Raw genomic sequence first — 22,690 nt, forward strand, 5'->3', positions numbered from 1 at the left:
GCTTTCTAGGGGCATTGCACTCGCTTGCAAAGTGTCCCAACTGTCCACAGTTGTAACACTCTTGTGACTTGGGTGGGGGGCTGTTCTTTCCTTCATTTACCCATGCGGGGTTCTGGTGTGTTGTAACTGCCTGTATATCTGCGTCGGCCTGCTTTTCCTCAGGATTTTTAACTGCGGGTTTGCTTTGCTGCCTGGGAGCAGTCTGTACAGAGTTTGCGGCCATCGCATATATAGTGGGACAATCTTTTTACTACCCACTTCTCGTTATGAGCCTCCTCTGAGGGATCATAATTGGTGCACGCTTTCTGTCCTGTTTCTGTGGCATGGGAGATAAGGGTGTGGGTCCATTTGGCCATGTCGTCTGGGGACAAATGGGCGCAGTCTAAGTTTCCAAAGACTGCTGCAAAGTGGATCCATAGGCGTCCAGCGAACGCTGTGGGGTGCTCGATCTTCTTTTGCCTGCATTTGTTGAGGCCATCTACGGGGTTACCCCGGTTATGCCCGATCGCATCCAGGATCACGGTATGCATTTCTGCAAGGGTGCCTCCTACATTCTGTGGGTCGGGAAGGGCTGCTACGACCGAAGGGTCTAAAATTAAAACTGTGAGCTTTACATGCTCTCGCTCATCCAGGCCGTACATGGTCGCCTGCTGCTTTACTCTGGCAAAGAAATGGTGGGGGTCTGAGGTGGGGAGGAACGGTGTGATTTTCTCGCACGCGTCCCGTAATTGGGTCACTGTTAAGGAGGTGGTGTATAGAAATTCCGCGTCGTCCGATATGGCTGTGCGGTGGGTGGTTACTGGGTTCATTGGAGCCTGAACTATCTGTCCTGTGGGGGGTTGGGGCGCTTTCCTCTTCTGGGGCTTTCCCTGCGCACATGTTCCCTGAACATATCTCTGCGCTGTCTCATTTAATTCTTCCAAATCAGGGCCGTCTTCCTCATCTAAATTTGCTCCAAAGGTTTCCTGGAATCCTTTCTGAACTGAAAGCAGCGATTGCAGCTCTGCAATCTGCTTCCGGCACTTTGTGTGGTCTAGTGAGCTTTGTCTTTGTTCCGTGGTGGCAGCATGGAGTGCTCTTAACGCTGCCTTCAGGTCACTACACTGCCTCTGCAATGTTTCTACCTGCTTCTCGGTTTCTTCACGTACCAGGACTGTACGTTGCGTGTCCTGATAGGCCTTTTCATACTGGGACAGGAAGCTGCTTAAGTGCGCCAGACAAGACTGGTGTACTGTCTTGGCATCCTCCACCTCTCCGTCTTTTGCTGCCAACTTCCTCCTTAACTCTAAGTTCTCTCTTTCTACCTCGCTTACATCGACCTTACTCATTCGATGTATGACTTCTACCTCTTTCCGGAGGGTCCTAACGACCTCCTCTGTGCCTCGCAATTATGCCAAGCAGGACACGACTGCCATCGGCTTGCGAGCTTTTCCCAAGCTCTTCTTGTGGATCTCGCTCAGGGTCTCCCACCAAGTATGTCCTATACTCCCGGGGCCTGATTCCTCGTTGTCACAGAATTCGCTCCAAAGGGGCCATCCTTTCCCTTTGTGGTACTTCCTGATTTCTTCCTCCCAAATGGGACATTGTCCCACTCTACTGCTGCTGGTCGCTGCGACCGCAAATTCCTCTGGGTTCATGAGGCGCTGCATTGCCATCTTTCCTATCCGAATGCTGCTCTTCAAATTTGGGGCAGGGGTATTAAGGCGGTGCTGTAAATACGGGTGCGGCTTTCGCTACTTTCCGAAATACAAACTCCCGACAGTTTTGTCGCAACAAAAAAATCTATCAGTTTTACCTTATCGCCCTGTTAGTTACGCATGCATACACACACTTCCGAATTATGAGTATTGATCAGAACTGCTTGAACGCTTGTGGTTTTCTGTTCCCAATTGGATCCCGAATTCAAATGCTGGGTTCTGCCGGAGTGGTTATGCCACTTCTAGATCGGGTCCCGGCGGAGTGGCCAAATAATGTTGCTAACTTTCCGGTTGGTTCAATTGCTCTGTTTTATAACCTTTGCTCTAGAGTCGCCAGGTATCTTTATGATACCGCCACGAGGTTCAAGTCCAAGTAATGATCAATAACTCAATACTCCGATTAGTAAGATCCAAATCAAAGCACATTTATTATACACAGTAATCGCTACTCATGCACAAATTCTACATCTAAGCTACTTCTACAACTAACAGGCCTATACTTAACTTCGGACTGGCCCACCAGGTCAGGGGAACAAATGGCCTTTCGTTCAGGTTCGGAGTCTGCGGGATTCGAAGTTGGTACGGATTGGCAGCTAGGAGCGCCTATCTTGTGGCGAGCGTTGAATTAAGACTTCCTTCGGTGGTCACTGCACCGGTCACAGTCAAGGTTGGTTTGCGTTGCTGGGTGACCCGGGCAGGACAAAGAGCGATTTGAACTTGGGGCTTACCGCCTTTTCGGGGCGGACCCTGTACCTGGTTCCAGGTGATTGGACTTTGTTCCAATCGCTTGGTTCGATTTCTCCAATACTGGAGCGGTTCCCTGATCGCTGGGCGGTCTTGAGGTGTCCGTTAACCTCTTTTATGTTGGCTCCTGCTGGCGCCGGGGAGTCTGGCTTAGTTTTGAGTGTCTCAAATGTTGCTATTGTTCCCGGGGATTGCTCATCAGTATGTAGATGGCTGCTACGTTGTTATGCTGATGGTCGCTGGTATCGATGCTGTCTGGGCTTTTGCAGAGTTAAATACTCAGCAAACCTGTACCTGCCGGTTTCTGTCTATGTTGGCTGACTTTCCCATCAGCCTTTGCCGTTCGACATTTTAAATCGGGAGTTGGCCAATTTCGGTGGCTACAGTACCCAATTCATTTTTTCCAATTGAGCAATTTAGCGTGGCCAATCCACCTACCCTGCACACCTTTGGATTGTGGGGTTGAAACCCACGCAAACACGGGGAGAATATGCAAACTCCACATGGACAGTGACCCAGAGCCGGGATCTAACCTGGGACCTTGGTGCCTTGAGGCGCACGGTGACTGCGCCACAGTGCTGCCCGAGGAAACCCATCTTGAGTTAATGTTCTCATTACCAATTTGCCAGCCAGTGGAAATAGTCTTTTAACTGTTTCCCTCTCAACCTTAATCTTTTTGAAATTTCTATTCTGTTTCAATAAGTACAGTCCAAATTTTCAGCTTTCCGAATTATTGTACTTAGTCAGACATTGTTTCTGTTTTTATCTGAACACAGACTCCAGCTTTGCACCAGTAAAATTTGATTTGACACTAATTTTTTAAAAACAAGGCAATGTCCCTGTGTGTAAAGTATGGAACTTTTGTTTTGCTTTAAGAAACAATTTGATGTTTTTTGGGGCCCTTCTATCCCGTTGATATTTTACATCCATTTTCTTCCTTTATTCACACTGAGCTCCATTTGGTTTATTTAGTATTGCCAACGTGTTTTATATCTCATTACTGTTTCCTATGCCTAAACAATCATTTCCAGAGCACAATTGTTCTGGATAAAATCAAGTTGGTGTTCCAGTATGGAGTTTGTTGATTGTATAGGTTTAATGGAACCTAAACTGGGATTGCGGAAGGCTTGTTTTAACTAGGATAAAAACATAAAATGCTTGAAAATATTCAGGACGTCTCGCTGCTGTTTCAAGTTGCTAGTCTTTATAACAATGACAACAAAACAATAATAACCTAAACATCAACATGGTAAACTAAACATTTCCCACCCAACCGCTTCTGTACATCCCTTAACCATACTGCACCTGCCCCCCCCCCCCCCCCCCCCCCCAGAATTTTCCCTGAGAAAGTCGACGAACGGCTGCCACCTCCGGGAGAACTCCAGCATTGACCCCCTCAAGGCAAACTTTATTTTCTCCCGCTTGAGAAACCCAGCCATGTCACTGACCCAAGTCTCCACGCTCGGGGGCTTTGAGTTCCTCCACATTAAAAGGATCCGTCTCCGGGTTATCAGGGAGGCAAAGGCCAGAACGTCGGCCTCTTTCACTCCCTGAACTCCCGGGTCTTCTGGCACGCCAAAGATCGCTATCTCTGGACTCGGCACCACCCGCGTAGCTAGCACCTTGGACATTGCCTTTGCAAACCCCTGCCAGAATCCTCCAAGCTTCGGGCATGCCCAAAACATGTGGACATGGTTTGCTGGGCTTCCCTCACACCTCGCACATCTATCTTCTTCCCCGGAAAACTTGCTCATCCTCGCCGCCATGTGTGCCCGGTGTACCACCTTAAACTGTATTAGACTGAGCCTGGCACATGATGAGGAGGAATTAACCCTGCTTGGGGTGTCTGCCCACAGACCTGCCTCTAACTCTCCACCTAGCTCCTCCTCCCACTTGCCCTTCAGTTCCTCCACCGGGGTCTCCTCCGCCTCCAACAACTCCTGATAGATGTCCGACACTTTTCCCCCTCCCCCACCCAGGTGCCGGACACTACTCTGTCCTGTATCCCCCGTGGCGGGATCAGCAGGAAAGCCAACACCTGTTTCCTCGAATTCCCGGACTTGTAAATATCTGAAACCATTCCCTGGCGGCAGCTTGAACTTGTCCTCCTGCGCCTTCAGACTGGGAAAATTCCTTTCTAGAATAGACCTCCCATCCGTCTAATTCCTGCTCTCTACCAACTTTGGAACCCGCCATCTATCCTGCCCGGCGCGAACCTATGGTTATTGCAAATCAGGGTCCAGACTGACGCACCCTCCACCTTCTTATACCTCCTCCATTGCCCCCAGATCCTCAATGCCACCACCGGGCTAGTGGAGTAACGGGCCGGTGAGAACGGCAGAGGTGCCGTTGCCAGTGCTCCCAAACTGGTGCCTTCCCATGCCGACCCCTCCCCCATTACCCACTTCCTAATCATCGCTATATTCGCCGCCCAGTAGTAGTTGCAGAACTTCGGCAGCACCAACCCACCCTCCCCCCGACTGCGCTCCAACATTTCCTTCACCCGCGGGGTTTTATTCGCCCATACAAAGCCTGAAATAATCTTGTTTACCCGCTTGAAAAAGGCCTTCGGGATGAAGATGGGGAGGCACTGGAAGACTAACAAAAATCTGGGGAGCACCATCATTTTCACAGTCTGCACCCTCCTTGCCAGCGATAGTGGGAGCATATCCCATCTTTTAAAGTCCCCCTCCACTTGCTCTACCAGCCGGGTTAGGTTGAGCCTGTGTAATGCCTCCCATTTCCGAGCCACCTGTATTCCCAGGTAGCGAAAACTCCTCTCTACCATCCTGCGTGGCAGCTCCTTCAGTCTACTCTCCTGCCCCCTTGCCTGGATCACGAACAATTCACTTTTTCCCAGGTTCAATTTATAACCCGAGAACCTGCCAAATTCCGCCAAGATCTGTAAAACCTCCCCCATCCCCTCCACCTCGTCCGCGTACAGCGAAACCCGGTGCTCCCCCCCCCCCCCCCCCCCCTAACCAGCCCCTGCCACTTCCTTGACACTCTCAGCGCCAAGGCCAACGGCTCTATAGCCAGAGCGAACAGCAATGGGGAGAGGGGGCACCCCTGCCTCGTCCCTCAGTGTAGATTAAAGTATCCCGACCTCAGCCGGTTCGTGCACACACTCGCTACCGGCGCCTGGTAGAGCAATCGCACCCAGTCAATGAAGCCCTCACCAAACCCAAACCTTCCCAGCGTCTCCCAAAGATACTCCCACTCCACCCGATCAAAAGCCTTCTCTGCGTCCATCGCAACCACCACCTCCGCCTCTTCTCCTTCTGAGGGCATTATAATTACAAGCCTCCGAACGTTAGCATTGAGCTGCCTACCCTTTAACAAATCCGGTTCGATCCTCCCCATCACCCCCGGGACACAGTCTTCTAACCTAGTAGCCAAAATCTTAGCCAGCAGCTTGGCATCTACATTCAAAAGCGAGATCGGCCTATATGACCCACATTGCTCCGGGTCTTTTTCTCGTTTAAGGATGAGCGAAATCGAGGCCTGCGACATCGCTGGGGGGAGGATTCCCCTCTCTTTAGCCTCATTTAAGGTCCTCATCAGCAGTGAGCCCAACACCTCTGAGAACTTCTTATAGAATTCTACCGGGTAACCGTCCGGAGCCTTGCCCGACTGCATGCCCTCCAGTCCTTTAACAATTTCCTCTGCTTCAATCGGGGCCCTCAGCCTCTCGACCATCGGGGCCCTCAGCCTCTCGACCAGCTTGTCCTCCACCCGAGGAAACCTCAACTGATCCAGGAACTGCCTAATCCCTTCTACACCGGGCGGGGGGTTCCGACTCATGTAGTTTGCTATAAAATTCTTTTAAAACGTCGTTCACCCTCCCTGGGTCCAAGACCATGTTACCCTCCCTATTCCTTATTCCCCCAATCTCCCTGGCCGTTTCTCTTCCTAAGCTGGTGCGCCAACATCCTGCTCGCCTTTTCCCCATATTCGTAGACCGGCCCCTCGCCCTCCTCAACTGCTCAACCGCCCTCCCCGTGGTCAACAACTCAAACTCTGCGTGTAGTTTCCGACGCTCCCTCAAGAGCCCCGCGTCCGGGGCCTCCGCATATCTCCTATCCACTCGAATCATCTCCTCCACTAATCTCTCCTCATTCCACCATTTCTCTGTGGGACCGAATCGAAATTAGTTCCCCTCTTACAGCTGCTTTCAGAGCCTCCCAAACCACCGCTGCTGATACCTCACCTGTATCGTTTGTATCCAGGTAATTCTGAATGGACTTACTCACCCGCCCGCAGACCACTTCGTCCGCTAACAACCCCACATCCAGCCTCCACAGCGGGCGCTGCCCTCTCTCCTCACTCAACCGCAAATCCACCCAATGCGGGGCATGATTAGAGACTGCAATCGCCAAATATTCCGTTCCCCGCCACCTTCGGAATTAGCGCCCTGCTTAGCACAAAAAAAAATCAAAGCGAGAGTAAACTTTATGGACATGAGGAAAAAAAACGAAAACTCCCTCGCCCTCGGCAGTTCGAATCTCCACGGGTCTACCCCCACCCATCTGCCCCATGAAACCCCTCACCTTCTTCGCCGCGGCAGGCCTCCTTCCAAGCCTGGATTTTGACCGGTCCAGATCGGGATCAATGACCATGTTAAAGCCCCCCCCCCCCCCCCCCCCCCCCCAAACAATGATCAAGCCATGAGACTCTAGGTCCGGGATCTTGCCTAACACCCGTCTCATAAATCCCACGTCGTCCCAGTTCGGAGCATATGTTTACAAGCACCACCCGTATACCCTCCAGCTTCCGACTCACCATAATATATCTACTCCCCTTATCTGCCACAATTCTTCCAGCCTCAAACGCCACCCGCTTTTCTGATCAATATTGCTACCCCCCTGGTCTTTGAGTCCAGCCCAGAGTCCAACCCACCCCTTTCTCAATCTCGTCTGATGAATAAGCTTTAGATGTGTCTCCTGAAGCATTGCTACGTCTGCCTTCAGCCCCTTTAAATGCGCGAAAACGCGAGCCCTTTTGACCGCCCAATCAAACCCCTCAGATTCCACGTAATCAGCCTGGATGGGGGGCTGCCACCCCCCCCCCCCCCCCCCCCCCAGCCGACTAGCCATAACCTTTTTTTGGCCAGCCCAGAGCCTGTGCCCCCTCACTTTCCCGAGCTCCCCCACGAGCAGCCACCGCCCCTGACCTCCCTTTTGTTCCCGATAATAGTTCCTCCCCTGCCATTTAGAAACATTGCAGTCCCCAGTAAGTAAACCACCTCAAGTAAAAGAAATTAACATAAACCAATGTAGAATCAATTGCTTGAAACCAGACCCAACCTCCCACAGAATAGCACCAACTTCGGGGCCCCCCATCCGCATCCAAATTCTGCAAAAACAAAGCACCCTCAAACTACCACCTCAGCCCAATACTTAACCCAGAATCACACAGTCTTACTTGAACCGATACAAGAATTACAAAAATTTCAAACAGCCGCAATATAATTCTTTCAAGACATCAGTGTCCTTTAAGACGCTTCCAACTTCTTTTCCTTGATAAAAGACTATACATCGTCCGGTGCCTCAAAGTAAAAGTGCCGGTCTTCGTGCGTAACCCACAACTGCACTGGATACAGCATCCCGAATTTCACCCCCTTCTTGAAGAAGATCGCCTTCACCCGGTTAAACTCAGCACGTCTCTTGGCTGGACAACGTCAGCTCAATTTCTTGTATCGCTTTCCCTTGGGCCGCCTGATTCAAAACCACTTGATCGATCGCAGCCTTGATCGGGTCCAGCGTTTCCTTTTTCAGCTCAGCGAAACAGTCCTTAAAGAACTTCATCTGATGCTCCTTAGACCACTGAGCCACTGCTCCCTAGTCCTGACCCTCCGCTATGCTGCGCCGCGATACCAGCTCTGACTGCTTCACTCTATCAGGGCTGAGTCTTTTCACACGGCCACTTCTAGTCCAATTAGCCATACATCGGAGGGGGAATCCTTCTTAATATTGTCCACTTCACCGATCTATCCCATAAAGTCCAAGAAAAGTTGGGAGAAAAGGTCCGAAAGTCGAATGTGTGACCTACTCCTCCATGGTCGCCACCAGAAGTCCTGGAGAATGATCTTTGACCTGCAATGTTAACTCTGTTTCTCACTGCAACAATACTGTCTGACCTGCTGAACGTTTTGACCATTTTTTTTTTTTCAGATTTCCAGCCATCACAATATTTTGCTTTGATTTTCAATAGATTTGTTTATTCTATTATTGAGTGTTTAAGGGGCTGGTTTAGCACAGTGGACTAAACAGCTGGCTTGTAATGCAGAACAAGATCAGCAGTGCAACCCATACCGGCCTCTCCGAACAGGCGCCGGGATGTGGCGACCAGGGGCTTTTCACAGTAACTTCATTGAGGCCTACTTGTGACAATAAGCGATTATTATTATATTAAGAGTTGCATTTTCATGTTTAATCTGCATGATGTTCAAGTGGGAAAAATCTCTGTTCTTTTTAAAAGACATTGATGATTAAACGGGAATTAGCAAAAGATGCAGAGCTTAGAACACAGAACTGGGAGCGATTTCTGCCAAAGTTCAAGCACAAGAACCTAAATAAACGCAAAGAACCAAGGAAGAAGAGGGTAAAGAAAGAGTATACACCTTTCCCACCACCACAACCAGAAAGCAAGGTAGGTGCTGATTGCTCAGTTTCCTTTTGTTAAATCTTAAAACTGAAAACACAATGGATATCCTTCCAGTATTGTGTAATGCTGTTGTCCACTGTCTGGTACTTTGCTGGTACACTCATAAGTGGGTGTCCTTGTCTATCTGATGGCCAATTCTTTCTGAGATGCATTCCCGGTGAGTGAGGTTTCCTCTGCCACAAGCAAGTGCACTAAAATCTATCTCCTAAGAGTAAACTAAGATGCGGTGCTAGAGTTAACCATAGAATCGTCAAAACCTGCAGTTTCGATCTGATTAAGCCTACTTAAGTCGAGGTTCACGACGGCGCGAAACGGCCCCTATCCCGACCGATTCAGGGCCCGATAATAGGCTAGGAGCGGGGCCGCGTCATTTACACGTGCCAGGCCTTGTCGCCACGTAAAGGCGGCGCTGCACACATGATGCGGCCGGCGGCGCATAACTGGCATCACCTGCGCATGAAGAAATAGGGCGGCATGAGACGCAGCGGATAGCACTGGGACTGCGGCGCTGAGGACCTGAGTTTGAATCCAGACCCTGGGTCACTGTCCATGTGGAGTTTGCACATTCACCTCGCGTTTGTGTTAGCCTCCACAAGCCAAAGATGTGTAGGGTAGGTGGATTGGTCATGCTAAATTGCCCCTTAATTGGGGAAAAAAAATAATTGGGTACTCTTAAAAAATTTTTTAACGTTTGTGATCAAAGCAGGGACCATGTAACATTTAGGGTGAGATGGTTGAAGGAGTGCGATTCTAGATTTCCGACCAGTAATTTGGTAAATCACATACTGCAACTCTATTTTCTACATTTCACCCGGTGTCTTGGCGGCGATGGGGGGGCGGGGATATTCTATATTCACTTTTCTGTGAAGTTCAGAAATTGGTGAATTTACCAATGAAGAAAGAATGTAATCAGGAATTTATGCAATCACACAGGTGTAATATTTCAGGGTCTGCTGCCTTGAGATGGTTGAACAAAAATCTTTTGCATATAATATTTACTAAAGAAACAATTACATAGCACACATTATTAAATCTGGATTTAAATATTCACAGATATCAACACGTGTGACAGTATTTTTAAAGTGTGATTTTAAACATGTTTGTATAGAACTTAAATACCTTTTTAAATATACCTTGGTATTCAGTACATCTCCATTTTGCTTCAAATATTCTCACCCCACCATGTACCCTTGACGGCCTCTCCACCACTACTACCTTTCACACCTATCCATTTAAGCATATACCATTTCTTCTCTCTCTCTCTCTCTTTCTCATCTCTCTCTCTCTCTCTCTCTCTCTCTCTCTCTCTCTCTCTCACACACACACACACACACACACACACACACACACACACACACACACACACACACACATACATATATATATATATATATATATATTTATGCCTCTTGTGAAATACTTTTACTACATCAAAGGCACTTGCATAAATGCAAGTTGCTGTGGCTTTGTGGACAAGCTCATTCAAAGTTGATGTTTGAAGGATCTTTTATTTTAAGACCTAATTAATATGGTCAGGGGAAAACAGTATATTCCGCCGGTTTGCTGAGTATGGCTGTGCTGTAGGGATTGTTCTTAATTGTGTGCTGAATTTATTGTCCAGGTGGATCTCGAACTGGCCACTGGTGAATACTTCCTCCGAGAGAAAGACAGGAAGAAAAATAAATTACATGAAAAAAAGGTGAGTCTTGAATGCTTAATTTTTACACCTGGAAACAGTGAAAGCCTGTAAAATCTGTATTTGGATGTCAGCTGTGGCTCAGTTAGTTCCAGCACTCTTGGCAAAGTCGGGGGTTGTGGATTCAAGTCCCAGTCCAGGGATTTCAGCACAAAATTCAAGGCTGACAATCCCAGTGCAGTACTGGGGAGTGCTACACTGTTAGGGGCGCCACCTTTCAGATGAAAAGTACACTGAGGTACATCTCATGACACAATTTCAAAAGAACATGAGAATTCTCCCCCAGTGTCGTGGCTAATATTTATGCATCAGTCAACATCACAAAAACAGTTTGCTGTATTCAGATTGGCTGCCACATATCCTGAAACAGTAACTGGCACTTCATAAAGCACTTAATTATCTGAAAAACACTTTTCTAGTGGTCGTGAAAGGGGCTTTATAAATGCAAATCTTGAGTGCGCTTCGGGGTGGTCAGTGGCGAAGTTGAGGGTCACAGGCAATGGGAGGGACCATGATTTCACAACGGTGGAGGAAGCGCTTGTTTAAGCTGAAGGACTGGGACTTGGTTGATCATGGCGGACAAGAAACGTTGGTGGTGGGCTGGGGCTGGTGGGGGACTAATGTTTTGATAAATTTGTATGTTTTTCTTTGCCTAGCTGTTCTAAAACTCTTATTTTTAAGGAGGGTAGCTGAGGAGGGGGTAAGAGATCAGGGGCCGATCCTTTGTTTGGGTTTTTCCTGATGGCATGGTTGATGGGTGGGGTGGAGAGGTTTTGATTCCTTTGTTTGAGTGGGGAGAATGGGACGCTGGTGGAGGTGCCCCCCGCTAGCAAGTTTTGGTTAGCTAGTGAATGGGGAGGGGCTGCGGCCTGCCAAACCTGTTTAGGCAGGTTTCAGTTGGCGTAGGTGTGAATAGTGGGGGATGGGTTGAGTGGGGAATGAGGTGGTTTCGAGGGGAAGTGGTGTGGCGGTTTCTGGCTCTGTAAAGGTTGGGTAAGTCAGGTGTTCCATTCAGGCTTTGATGGTAGGGCACAGGGGAGTAGCAGTTCTGATTTTTTTAAATGTCTGGTTCCAGAACATAGAATCCTGGAATTCACAGTGCAGAAGGAGGCCCTTTGGTCTATCAAGTCTGCACCGGCCCTTGGAAAGAGCACCCCACCCAAGTCCACACCTCCACCCTATCCCAGTAACCCCACCTAACCTTTTTGGACACTAGCATGGCCACACATCTTTGGACTGTGGGAGGAAACCCATGCAGTCATGGGGAGAAAGTGCAGACTCCACACAGACAGTGACCCAAGCCGGGAATGGAACCTGGGACTCTGGAGCTGTGAAGCAACTGTGCTAACCACTGTACCACCCTTCAGGAGTGGGGACGTATGTGATGGGAGTGCTAGAGGGTAAATCAGTGGTTTTGGTGAGTGTTTATGCACCAAATTTGGATGGTGTAGGCTTTATGAAGACATGGTTGCACCGATCCTGGGAATGGACACACCAGTTGAATTGTGTGTTGGGGTGGGGGGCCTGAATAATGTCTTGAACCTGAAAGAAGGCCGCTCCAGGCCAAAGTCGCTTACTCCTTATTTTTTGGGGGGGGGGATTTCCTCCTTGCCGGTGCATAGTGTCTACTTGCAGATCACCTCTTTTAATGGAGAGGGCTCTGCTGTCGGGGGTAAGGAAAGCGGAGTTCTCTGTGGTTGCAATTTCCGACCATGTTCCACGTCTGCTGTATGTTGTTTTGGCGAGGGGGCCAGCTCGGTGGCTGGCGTGGAGATTGGATATGGGGCTGTTGGCAGACTTGGGGCTTTGTGTGAAAATGCACGGTGTTAGATGATTCTGTAGACTTCAACAAGAATGGGGAGATTTTGCACTCTGGTGTTGTGGGAAGCCTTGAAGACGGTGATGAGAGGGGAGGCGATTGCATAAACGGTGCAGGATAGTGAACCAAGGGTGGAACACCAGCGGTTGGGGGATGAGATATTGTAGGTGGATTGGAAGTATTTGGAGGACCCTACCCAGAGCTTTTGGTGAACAGGAAGCTGTTGCAGGCACAGTTTGACCTGATGTCCACGGATAAGGCAGCACGACAGTTGACACGGGTGAGGGGGCAATCTGAGTATGGGGAGAAGGCCAGCAGGCTGCAGGCGGTGTCTTCAGAAATCATTCAGATATGGAAGAGGGAGGCGAGTTGATTTTGGCCCCGGAGAAGGTGAACAGAGTGTTTGAGGTGTTTTACAAAAGTTGTACAGCTCGGAAATTTTGGAGGACAAATCGCACATATTTGATTTTTTTGGCGGGGTTGGAGTGTCCAAGGGTGGAGGAGGACCGGGACAGATTGGAGGAGCCGCTGGGGGCAGAGGAAGTCAGGAAGGCAATTGGGAATATGCAGGTGGGGAAGACACCAGGGTTGGATGGGTTCCTGGTGTTTTTTATAAAAAGTTCACGGACAGGTTGGCCTTGCTGCTGGTGGAAGCATTTTGAGGATGTAGTGGCTTGGGGAGTGCTCCCAGAAATGATTGGGACTCCATTTCACTCCTTTTGAAGAAGAATAGGCATCTGGTGGAATGTGGTCTTACTGACCAATCTCGCTGTTGAACGTGGACGCAAAGATCTTAGCGAAGGTGTCGGCGGGGTATCTCCCGCAGGTCATTGTGGAGGATCAGATGGGATTTGTGAAACGTAGGCGATTGTCTTCCGATGTGTGATACCTGTTGAATGTGGTGTTGTCTCCAGCAGAAGGGGAAGAATGGGAAGTGATTGTTGTGCTGGATGTAGAGAGGGGTGGAGTGGGGGTATCTGTTTGCGGTGTTGGAATGCTTCGGGATAGGTCTGAATTTGTGCCGTGGGTTAAGTTGTTGTACCAGGAGTCAAAGGCTAGTGTCTGGAGAAATAATGCAAGCTCTGGCTACTTCCGACTGCAAAGGGGAATGAGGCCGGTGTGCCCGATGTCCCCTCCTATTCTCATTGTCGATTGAGCGTTTGGCCACTGCCTTGAGGAGCTTGGAAAAGTAGAGGGTATAATCGGTTGGGGTGGGGGGAGGAAATGTCAGTCTCCCCCCCCCCCCCCCCCCCCCCCCCGCCCAAAAAGAAAAAGAGGAAGCGACTTTGGCCTGGAGCGACCTTCTTTCCTTCTTTCAGGTTCAAGACATTATTCAGGCCCCCCACCTCGACACACACATCAACTGGTGTGTCCATTCCCAGGATTGGAGTAACCATGTCTTCATAATGCCTACACCATCCAAATTTGGTGTTGGGTTGGTGGGAGGGATCAGAAGTCAGTTTGGGTAAAGATGAAGACCAGGTCGTGTGAGGGGATGTGATTGCGGGTGCTGGTGACGGCCCTGCTCCCCGAGGAAGCTTTCGTGGAACCCGGTGGGGGTGACTACGCTAAAAATATGGAGGAAATTACAGCAGCACTTTAAAGCACGGAGAGGGTCGGGAATGATACCGATCGGAGACAACCACATGTTTGAGCCGGCTAGGTGGACGGCAGGTTTCAGGGATGGGAGGATAAGGGGATGGCAGTAAAAGGGGATTTGTTCCTGGAGGGGCGATTTTCAAGAGTTAGTGGAGAAGTATGGGCTCGTGCAGTTGGAGGCATTCAGGCACTTTCAAGTCTGGAATTTTGCGTTATCCAGTTGCGCCGTCGCGTCATTGGTGGCGAGGATACTAGCGCTGGCCAGGTTGGAGGAGGGTAAAACTTCAGGTATCTATGGAAGGCTGCTGGCTGAGGCTTGGGCCTCGCTGGAGGTGATTAATGTGAAATGGGAGGAAGAGTTAGGGGATGAAGTGGAGGAGGGAGTGTGAGGCCTTAAGGAGGCCACATTGCCGTGTGAGAGGCTCGGGCTCATACAACTGAAGGTACATTGGACTCTCTTAACATGGGCATGTATGAGTCAGTGGTCATTCACCCTCCTTAAAGGCCTCACACCCCCTCCTCCACTTCATCCCCATCTCCTCCTCACATTTCACCTTAATTGCCTCCAGTGAGGCCCCGTCCTCAGCCACCAGCTGATGGTTTGTAGGAGGGGTCCAGCAAATCATGTACATATGTTCTGGGCATGTCCTAAGCAAGTGAACCTTTTGGGTCTCTTTCTTCAGCACCATGTCGGTGATCTTAGGCAAGGAGCTGGAACCGGGTCCCCTAGGGGCCATATTCAAGGTGTCCGAGCTGCCGGAGTTGCAGGCAGAAGTAGGGGCAGATGTTTGCCTTTGCCTCGCTTGTTTGTAGGTAGATATTGCTGGAGGTCAGCTTCTCCACCCAGGGCCTCAGTGTGGTTGGGGACCTCCTAGAATTTTTGTATTTGGAAAAAGTTAAATACATGCTGAGGGGGTCGATTGGGAAGTCCTATGTCCAACGATGGCAACCATTGTTATGTATTTTTAAAGAGTGGGTCACTGTCAGCTGTAGTGGGTTGGGGCTTTGGGAGGCTGTTCTTGTTTGTTATGTTTTTGTATTTTTATATAAATTTAATAAATGTTCAATAAAAATATTTATAAAAAAATAAATATAAATCTTTTAGCTTTAGTGGTTATTTATCTCAGTTTAACAGAGTGCTGCACAATATTTACATAAGATATTTTTTTATAATTGCATACCGTTTTGTGTACATCTTCCTAGATAAAAGAAGCTGAGACAGCAGCTAAGCGAAAGGAAGAAAGAAATAAAGCTTTTATTCCTCCTAAAGAAAAGCCTGTGGTTAAAGTGAAAAAAGGTAACTGATTTCCATGTTTATTTTCTACAATTGCAGAAGTTAACAAAATCCTGATGCTCCCATTTTATATAAAAGAACCCACTTTTGACTCATTATAGGAGAATTTTGATTCCATTGTACAGTGTAGTTTGACTGGAATGCAACGTTTTCCAATGTAGCTTGCATTTCTTTAAAATAAAATCATCTTTATTATTATTGTCACAAATACACATATTAACACTGCAATGAAATTACTGTGAAAATCCCCTAGTTGCCTGTTTGGGTACACTGAGAGAGAATTGAGAATGTCCAAATTACCTAATAAGCACATTTTTCGGGACTTGTGGGAGGAAACTGGAGCACCCGGAGGGCACCCACGCAGACACTGGGACAACGTGCAGACTCCGCACAGACAGTGACCCCAGCTGGTAAGCGAACCTGGGACCTTAGCGCTGTGAAGCAACAGTGCTTGTTCTGAATGAGGACAGGAATCTGCAAATGAATATAGCTCAGTCCAAAGATGTGCAGGTTAGGTGGATTGGCCATGCTAAATTGCTTCTTAGTGTCCAAAACGTTAGGTCAGGTTACGGGGATAGGGTGGAGGCGTGGGCGATAACATGTTCTTTCCAAGGGCTGGTGCAGACTTGATGGGTTGAATGACCTCCTGCACTGTACATTCTATGATTCTTATTCAACCCATGCATGCATGTGCACAAGTTCCACTCTCTGGAATTTCATAAAATCGTAGGAAGGTTACGGATCAGTAAGTGGTCATTTAGCCCATCAAATCTCCACCAGCTAAAAAAGAGAAAAAACTATCCCCACATTTTAATCACGTTTTCCAGCACCTCGTTCGGAGCCTCGCAGGTTACAGCACTTCGGATACAGTTCTTTTAAATGAGTTGACAGCTTCAGTCTCAACCACCAATTTAGGCAATGAATTCCAGATGCCCACCACTCTCTGGGTGAAAAAGCTTTTTCTTGTCCCCTCTATTCCTTCAACCAATCACCTTAAACTTTGTCCCCGATAATTGACTCAGTAGGGGAAACGAGTTCTTCCTGTCTAGACCCCCCATAATTTTGTACACCTCAATTAGGTCACTGCTTATCTTCAAAACAGAGGTATAAAAGCCAACAAAGTGTACTTTACCTGAATGCTCGTAGTATACAGAATAAGGTAAATGAGTTGATGGCGCAAATCATCGTGAATGACTATGATTTAGTGGGCATTACTGAAACGTGGTTAAAGGATGGTCACGACTGGGAGTTAAATATCCAAGGGTATCAAACTTTTCGGAAGGACAGAGTGGATGGTAAATGAGATGGTGTAGCTCTGTTATTTAAGGATGACACCGGGCAATAGTGAGGGATGACATCGGTGCTATGGAGGACAAGGTTTGAATCCATTTGGGTAAAAATCAGGAAAAGTAAGGCGAAAAAGTCACTGATAGGAGTAGCCTATAGGCCACCAAATAGTAACATTATGGTGGGGCAGCAATTAACAAAGAAATAACTGATGCATGTAGAAATGGTACAGCAGTTATCATGGGGGACTTTAATCTACATGTCGATTGGTTTAACCAGGTCGGTCAAGGCAGCCTTGAGGAGGAGTTTATAGAATGCATCCGCGATAGTTTTCTAGAACAGTATGGAATGGAACCTACGAGGGAACAAGCGATCCTAGATCTGGTCCTGTGTAATGAGCCAGGATTGATTCAGGATCTCATATTTGGGGATCCTCTCGGAAGGATCGATCACAATATGCTGGAATTTAAAATACAGATGGAGGGTGAGAAGGTAAAATCAAACACTAGTGTTTTGTGCTTAAACAAAGGAGATTACAATGGGATGAGAGAAGAGCTAGCTAAGGTAGACTGGGAGCAAGGACTTTATGGTGGAACAGTGAGAAACTTCCAAGCGATTTTTCACAGTGCTCATCAAAAGTTTATACCAACAAAAAAGGACGGTAGAAAGAGGGAAAATCGACCGTGAATATCTAAGGAAATAAGGGGGAGTATCAAATTGAAGGAAAAAGCATGCAAAGATTAGTGGGAGATTAGAGGACTGGGAAATCTTTAGGGGGCAACAGAAAGCTCCTAAAAAAGCTATAAAGAGTAAGATAGATTATGAGAGTAAACTTGCTCAGAATATAAAAACAGATAGTAAAAGTTTCTACAAATATATAAAACAAAAAAAGAGTGGCTAAGGTAAATATTGGTCCTTTAGAGGATGAGAAGGGAGATTTAATAATGGGGGATGAGGAAATGGCTGAGGAACTAAACAGGTTTTTTGGGTCGGTCTTCACAGTGGAAGATACAAATTACATGCCAGTGCCTGATGGAAATGAGGCTATGACAGGTGAGGACCTTGAGATGATTGTTTTCACTAAGGAGGTAGTGATGGGCAAGCTAATGGGGCTAAAGGTAGACAAGTCTCCTGGCCCTGGTGGAATGCATCCCAGAGTGCTAAAAGAGGTGGCTAGGAAAATTGCAAATGTGCTAGTGATAATTTACCAAAATTCAGACTCTGGGGTGGTCCTGGCGGATTGGAAATTAGCAAACGTGACCCCACTGTTTAAAAAAGGAGGTAGGCAGAAAGCGGGTAATTATAGGCCAGTTAGCTTAACTTCGATAGTAGGGAAGATGATGGAATCTATCATCAAGGAAGAATTAGCGAGGCACCTGGATGGAAATTGTCCCATTGGGCAGGCGCAGCATGGGTTCATAAAAGGCAGGTCATGCCTAACTAATTTAGTGGAATTATTTGAGGACATTACCAGTGCGGTAGATAACGGGGAGCCAATGGATGTGGTATATCTGGATTTCCAGAAAGCTTTTGACAAGATGCCACACAAAAGGTTGCTGCATAAGATAAAGATGCATGGCATTAGGGGTAAAGTAGTAGCATGGATAAAGGATTGGTTAATTAATAAAAAGCGAAGAGTGGGGATTAATGGGTGCTTCTCTGGTTGGCAATCAGTAGCTAGTGGTGCCCCACAGGGATCAGTGTTGGCCCCACAATTATTCACAATTTACATAGATGATTTGGAGTTGGGGACTAAGGGCAATGTGTCCAAATTTGAGACGACACTAAGATGAGTGGTAAAGCAAAAAGTGCAGAGGATACCGGAAGTCTGCAAAGGGATTTGGATAGGTTAAGTGAATGGGCTAGGGTCTGGCAGATGGAATACAATGTTGACAAATGTGAGGTTATCCACTTTGGTAAGAATAACAGCAAAAGGGATTATTATTTAAATGATAAAATATTAAACATGCTGCTGTGCAGAGAGACTTGGGTGTGCCAGTGCATGAGTCGCAAAAAGTTGGTTTACAGGTGATTAAGAAGGCAAATGGAGTTTTGTCCTTCATTGCGAGAGGGTTGGAGTTTAAGACTAGGGAGGTTATGCTGCAATTGTATAAGGTGTTAGCGAGGAGAACACCTGGAGTATTGTGTTCAGTTTTGGTCTCCATACCTGAGAAAGGATGTACTGGCGTTGGAGGGTGTGCAGAGGAGATTCACTAGGTTAATCCCAGAGCTGAAGGGGTTGGATTATGAGGAGAGGTTGAGTAGACTGGGACTGTACTCGTTGGAATTTAGAAGGATGCGGGGGGATCTTGTAGAAACATATAAAATTATGAAGGGAATAGATAGGATAGATGCGGGCAGGTTGTTCCGAATGGCGTGTGAAAGCAGAACTAGGGGGCATAGCCTCAAAATAAGGGGAAGTAGATTTAGGACTGAGCTTAGGAGGAACTTCTTCACCCAAAGGGTTGTGAATCTATGGAATTCCTTGCCCAGTGAAGCAGTTGAGGCTCCTTCATTAAATGGTTTTTAAGTTAAAGATAGTTTTTTGAAGAATAAAGGGATTGAGGGTTATGGTGTTTGGGCTGGAAAGTGGAGCTGAGTCCACAAAAGATCAGTCATGGTCTCATTGAATGGCGGAGCAGGCTTGAGGGGCCAGATGGCATACTCATGCTCCTAGTTCTTATCTCTAATATGCCTTTGGATTTCGGCGGCAGCGGTGCGCAGGGGCCTTCTGGGAGGTGAGTAGCGACTTTGAAACCACTTACCTTTCCGGAGCAGCCCTTTGGATTTCGGCGGCAGCGGTGCGCAGGGGCCTTCTGGGAGGTGAGTAGGGACTTTAAAACCACTTACCTTTACAGGAGCAGCCCTTTGGATTTCGGCGGCAGCGGTGTGCAGGGGCCTTCTGGGAGGTGAGTAGCGACTTTAAAACCACTTACCTTTACAGGAGCAGCCCTTTGGATTTCGGTGACAGCGGTGCGCAGGGGCCTTCTGGGAGGTGAGTAGCGACTTTAAAACCACTTATCTTTACAGGAGCAGCCCTTTGGATTTCGGCGGCAGCGGTGCGCAGGGGCCTTCTGGGAGGTGAGTAGCGACTTTAAAACCACTTACCTTTACAGGAGCAGCCCTTTGGATTTCGGCGACAGCGGTGCGCAGGGGCCTTCTGGGAGGTGAGTAGCGACTTTAAAACCACTTACCTTTACAGGAGCAGCCCTTTGGATTTCGGTGGCAGCGGTGCGCAGGGGCCTTCTGGGAGGTGAGTAGCGACTTTAAAACCACTTACCTTTACAGGAGCAGCCCTTTGGATTTCGGTGGCAGCGGTGCGCAGGGGCCTTCTGGGAGGTGAGTAGCGACTTTAAAACCACTTAGCTTTACAGGAGCAGCCCTTTGGATTTCGGCGGCAGCGGTGCGCAGGGGCCTTCTGGGAGGTGAGGAGCGACTTTAAAACCACTTACCTGGTCCCGTGTCTCTTTTCTGTTTTATTTGTTTTTATATAAGGCGGGAACCGGAAGTTCGACCCGCGGACCTCTGGGAAGTCCCCCCCCCCAACCAATAAATTCTGGTGGAGAGGAAACCCGAGACACTACACGTGTAGTGTCTCCCACCCGCCCTCCTCCTCTAACCTAATAATAAGACCCATTGGTGTGAGGTAAGTGCCATATTATATTATTATTATATTATTAGCATTGTGCAGGCCAAGGTTCGGAGGTGGAGGAGCAGTCTCTGTCAGCGAGAGAACCTGAGAACATCTAAGACACTCAGAAGGTAAGTAAGTGATTTTTACTTATTTTTACTTTTATACCTTTTTTCAAATTGTGTGTGTCGGGGGGAAACTGAAGTGACATCACAGAAAAGCTGTGGCCAGAGTGGCTAGTATTTGGTAATTAATTAAACATAACTTAATTATAATTTAGAGGGATATCTAAGCCAGAGATCGGAGAGTACTATAGTTAGCTATCGCATTTCTATTAGAAATCTAGTGCTAGGAAACAGATAGTTGACAGTAACTTTGAAATTTAAAAATATATATTTTTTTAAAAAAGACAAATTTTAATTAATTGATGCAATGTCAGTTAGAGGGGTGCTGTGCTCTGACTGTGAGATGTGGCAGGTCCGGGAGGCTTCCAGCGTCCCGGATGGCTTCATCTGCAGAAAGTGCACCCAACTGGAGCTCCTCACAGACCGCATGGTTCGGTTGGATGCACTTAGGAGCATGCAGGTGGCGGAAAGCGTCATAGATCGCAGTTATGTAAATGTGGTCACACCCAAGGTGCAGGCAGAGAAATGGGTGACCACCAGAAAGGGCAGGCAGTCAGTGCAGGAATCCCCTGTGGTTGTCCCCCTCTCGAACAGATATACCCCTTTGGATACTGTCGGGGGGGGGGGGGATAGCCTATCAGGGGAAAACAGCAGCAGCCAGAGCAGTGGCACCACGGCTGGCTCTGATGTTCAGAAGGGAGGGTCAAAGCGCAGAAGAGCAATAGTCATAGGGGACTCTATAGTCAGGGGCACAGATAGGCGCTTCTGTGGACGTGAAAGAGACTCCAGGATGGTATGTTGCCTCCCTGGTGCCAGGGTCCAGGATGTCTCCGAACGGGTAGAGGGCCTCCTGAAGGGGGAGGGCAAACAGGCAGAGGTCGTTGTACATATTGGTACTAACGACATAGTCAGGAAGGGGCATGAGGTCCTGCAGCAGGAGTTCAGGGAGCTAGGCAGAAAGTTAAAAGACAGGACCTCGAGGGTTGTAATCTCGGGATTACTCCCTGTGCCACGTGCCAGTGAGGCTAGAAATAGGAAGATCGAGCAGCTAAACACGTGGCTAAACAGCTGGTGTAGGAGGGAGGGTTTCCATTATCTGGACCACTGGGAGCTCTTCCGGGGCAGGTGTGACCTGTATAAGAAGGACGGGTTGCATCTAAACCGGAGAGGCATAAATATCCTGGCCGCGAGGTTTGCTAGTGTCACACGGGAGGGTTTAAACTAGTATGGCAGGGGGTTGGGCACGGGAGCAATAGGTCAGCAGGTGAGAGCATTGAGGGAGAACTAGGGAATAGGGACAGTGTGGCTCTGAGGCAGAGCAGACAGGGAGAAGTTGCTGAACACAGCGGGTCTGGTGGCCTGAAGTGCATGTTTTAATGCAAGGAGCATTACGGGTAAGGCAGATGAACTTAGAGCTTGGATTAGTACTTGGAACTATGATGTTGTTGCCATTACAGAGACCTGGTTGAGGGAAGGGCAGGATTGGCAACCAAACGTTCCAGGATTTAGATGTTTCAGGCGGGATAGAGGGGGATGTAAAAGGGGAGGTGGAGTTGCGCTACTTGTTCGGGAGAATATCACAGCTGTAATGTTGGGGTATACTACAGGCCTCCCAACAGCCAGCGGGAGATAGAGGAGCAGATAGGTAGACAGATTTTGGAAAAGAGTAAAAACAACAGGGTTGTGGTGATGGGAGACTTCAACTTCCCCAATATTGACTGGGACTCACTTAGTGCCAGGGGCTTAGACGGGGCGGAGTTTGTAAGGAGCATCCAGGAGGGCTTCTTAAAACAATATGTAGACAGTCCAACTAGGGAAGGGGCGGTACTGGACCTGGTATTGGGGAATGAGCCCGGCCAGGTTGTAGATGTTTCAGTAGGGGAGCATTTCGGTAACAGTGACCACAATTCAGTAAGCTTTAAAGTACTGGTGGACAAGGATAAGAGTGGTCCGAGGATGAATGTGCTAAATTGGGGGAAGGCTAATTATAACAATATTAGGCGGGAACTGAAGAACATAGATTGGGGGCGGATGTTTGAGGGCAAATCAACATCTGACATGTGGGAGCTTTCAAGTGGCAGTTGAAAGGAATACAGGACCGGCATGTTCCTGTGAGGAAGAAAGATAAATAC

At 48.2% G+C, this 22,690-nt stretch overlaps 1 protein-coding gene across 1 annotated transcript in view; it reads left to right on the forward strand.

Moving 5' to 3' along the window:
- The window catches only part of krr1 (KRR1 small subunit processome component homolog), a 49,724-nt gene that overhangs the window by 19,913 nt on the left and 7,121 nt on the right, over nt 1-22,690 (forward strand). The window contains exons 7-9 of the mRNA XM_072484919.1: nt 8,922-9,092; nt 10,729-10,806; nt 15,425-15,518. Of these exons, the coding sequence (XP_072341020.1) occupies nt 8,922-9,092; nt 10,729-10,806; nt 15,425-15,518 (343 nt within the window). The remainder of the gene's footprint in view (nt 1-8,921; nt 9,093-10,728; nt 10,807-15,424; nt 15,519-22,690) is intronic.

The sequence above is a fragment of the Scyliorhinus torazame genome, chromosome 19, assembly GCF_047496885.1.
Source record: "Scyliorhinus torazame isolate Kashiwa2021f chromosome 19, sScyTor2.1, whole genome shotgun sequence".
Classification (NCBI taxonomy): Eukaryota; Metazoa; Chordata; class Chondrichthyes; order Carcharhiniformes; family Scyliorhinidae; genus Scyliorhinus; species Scyliorhinus torazame.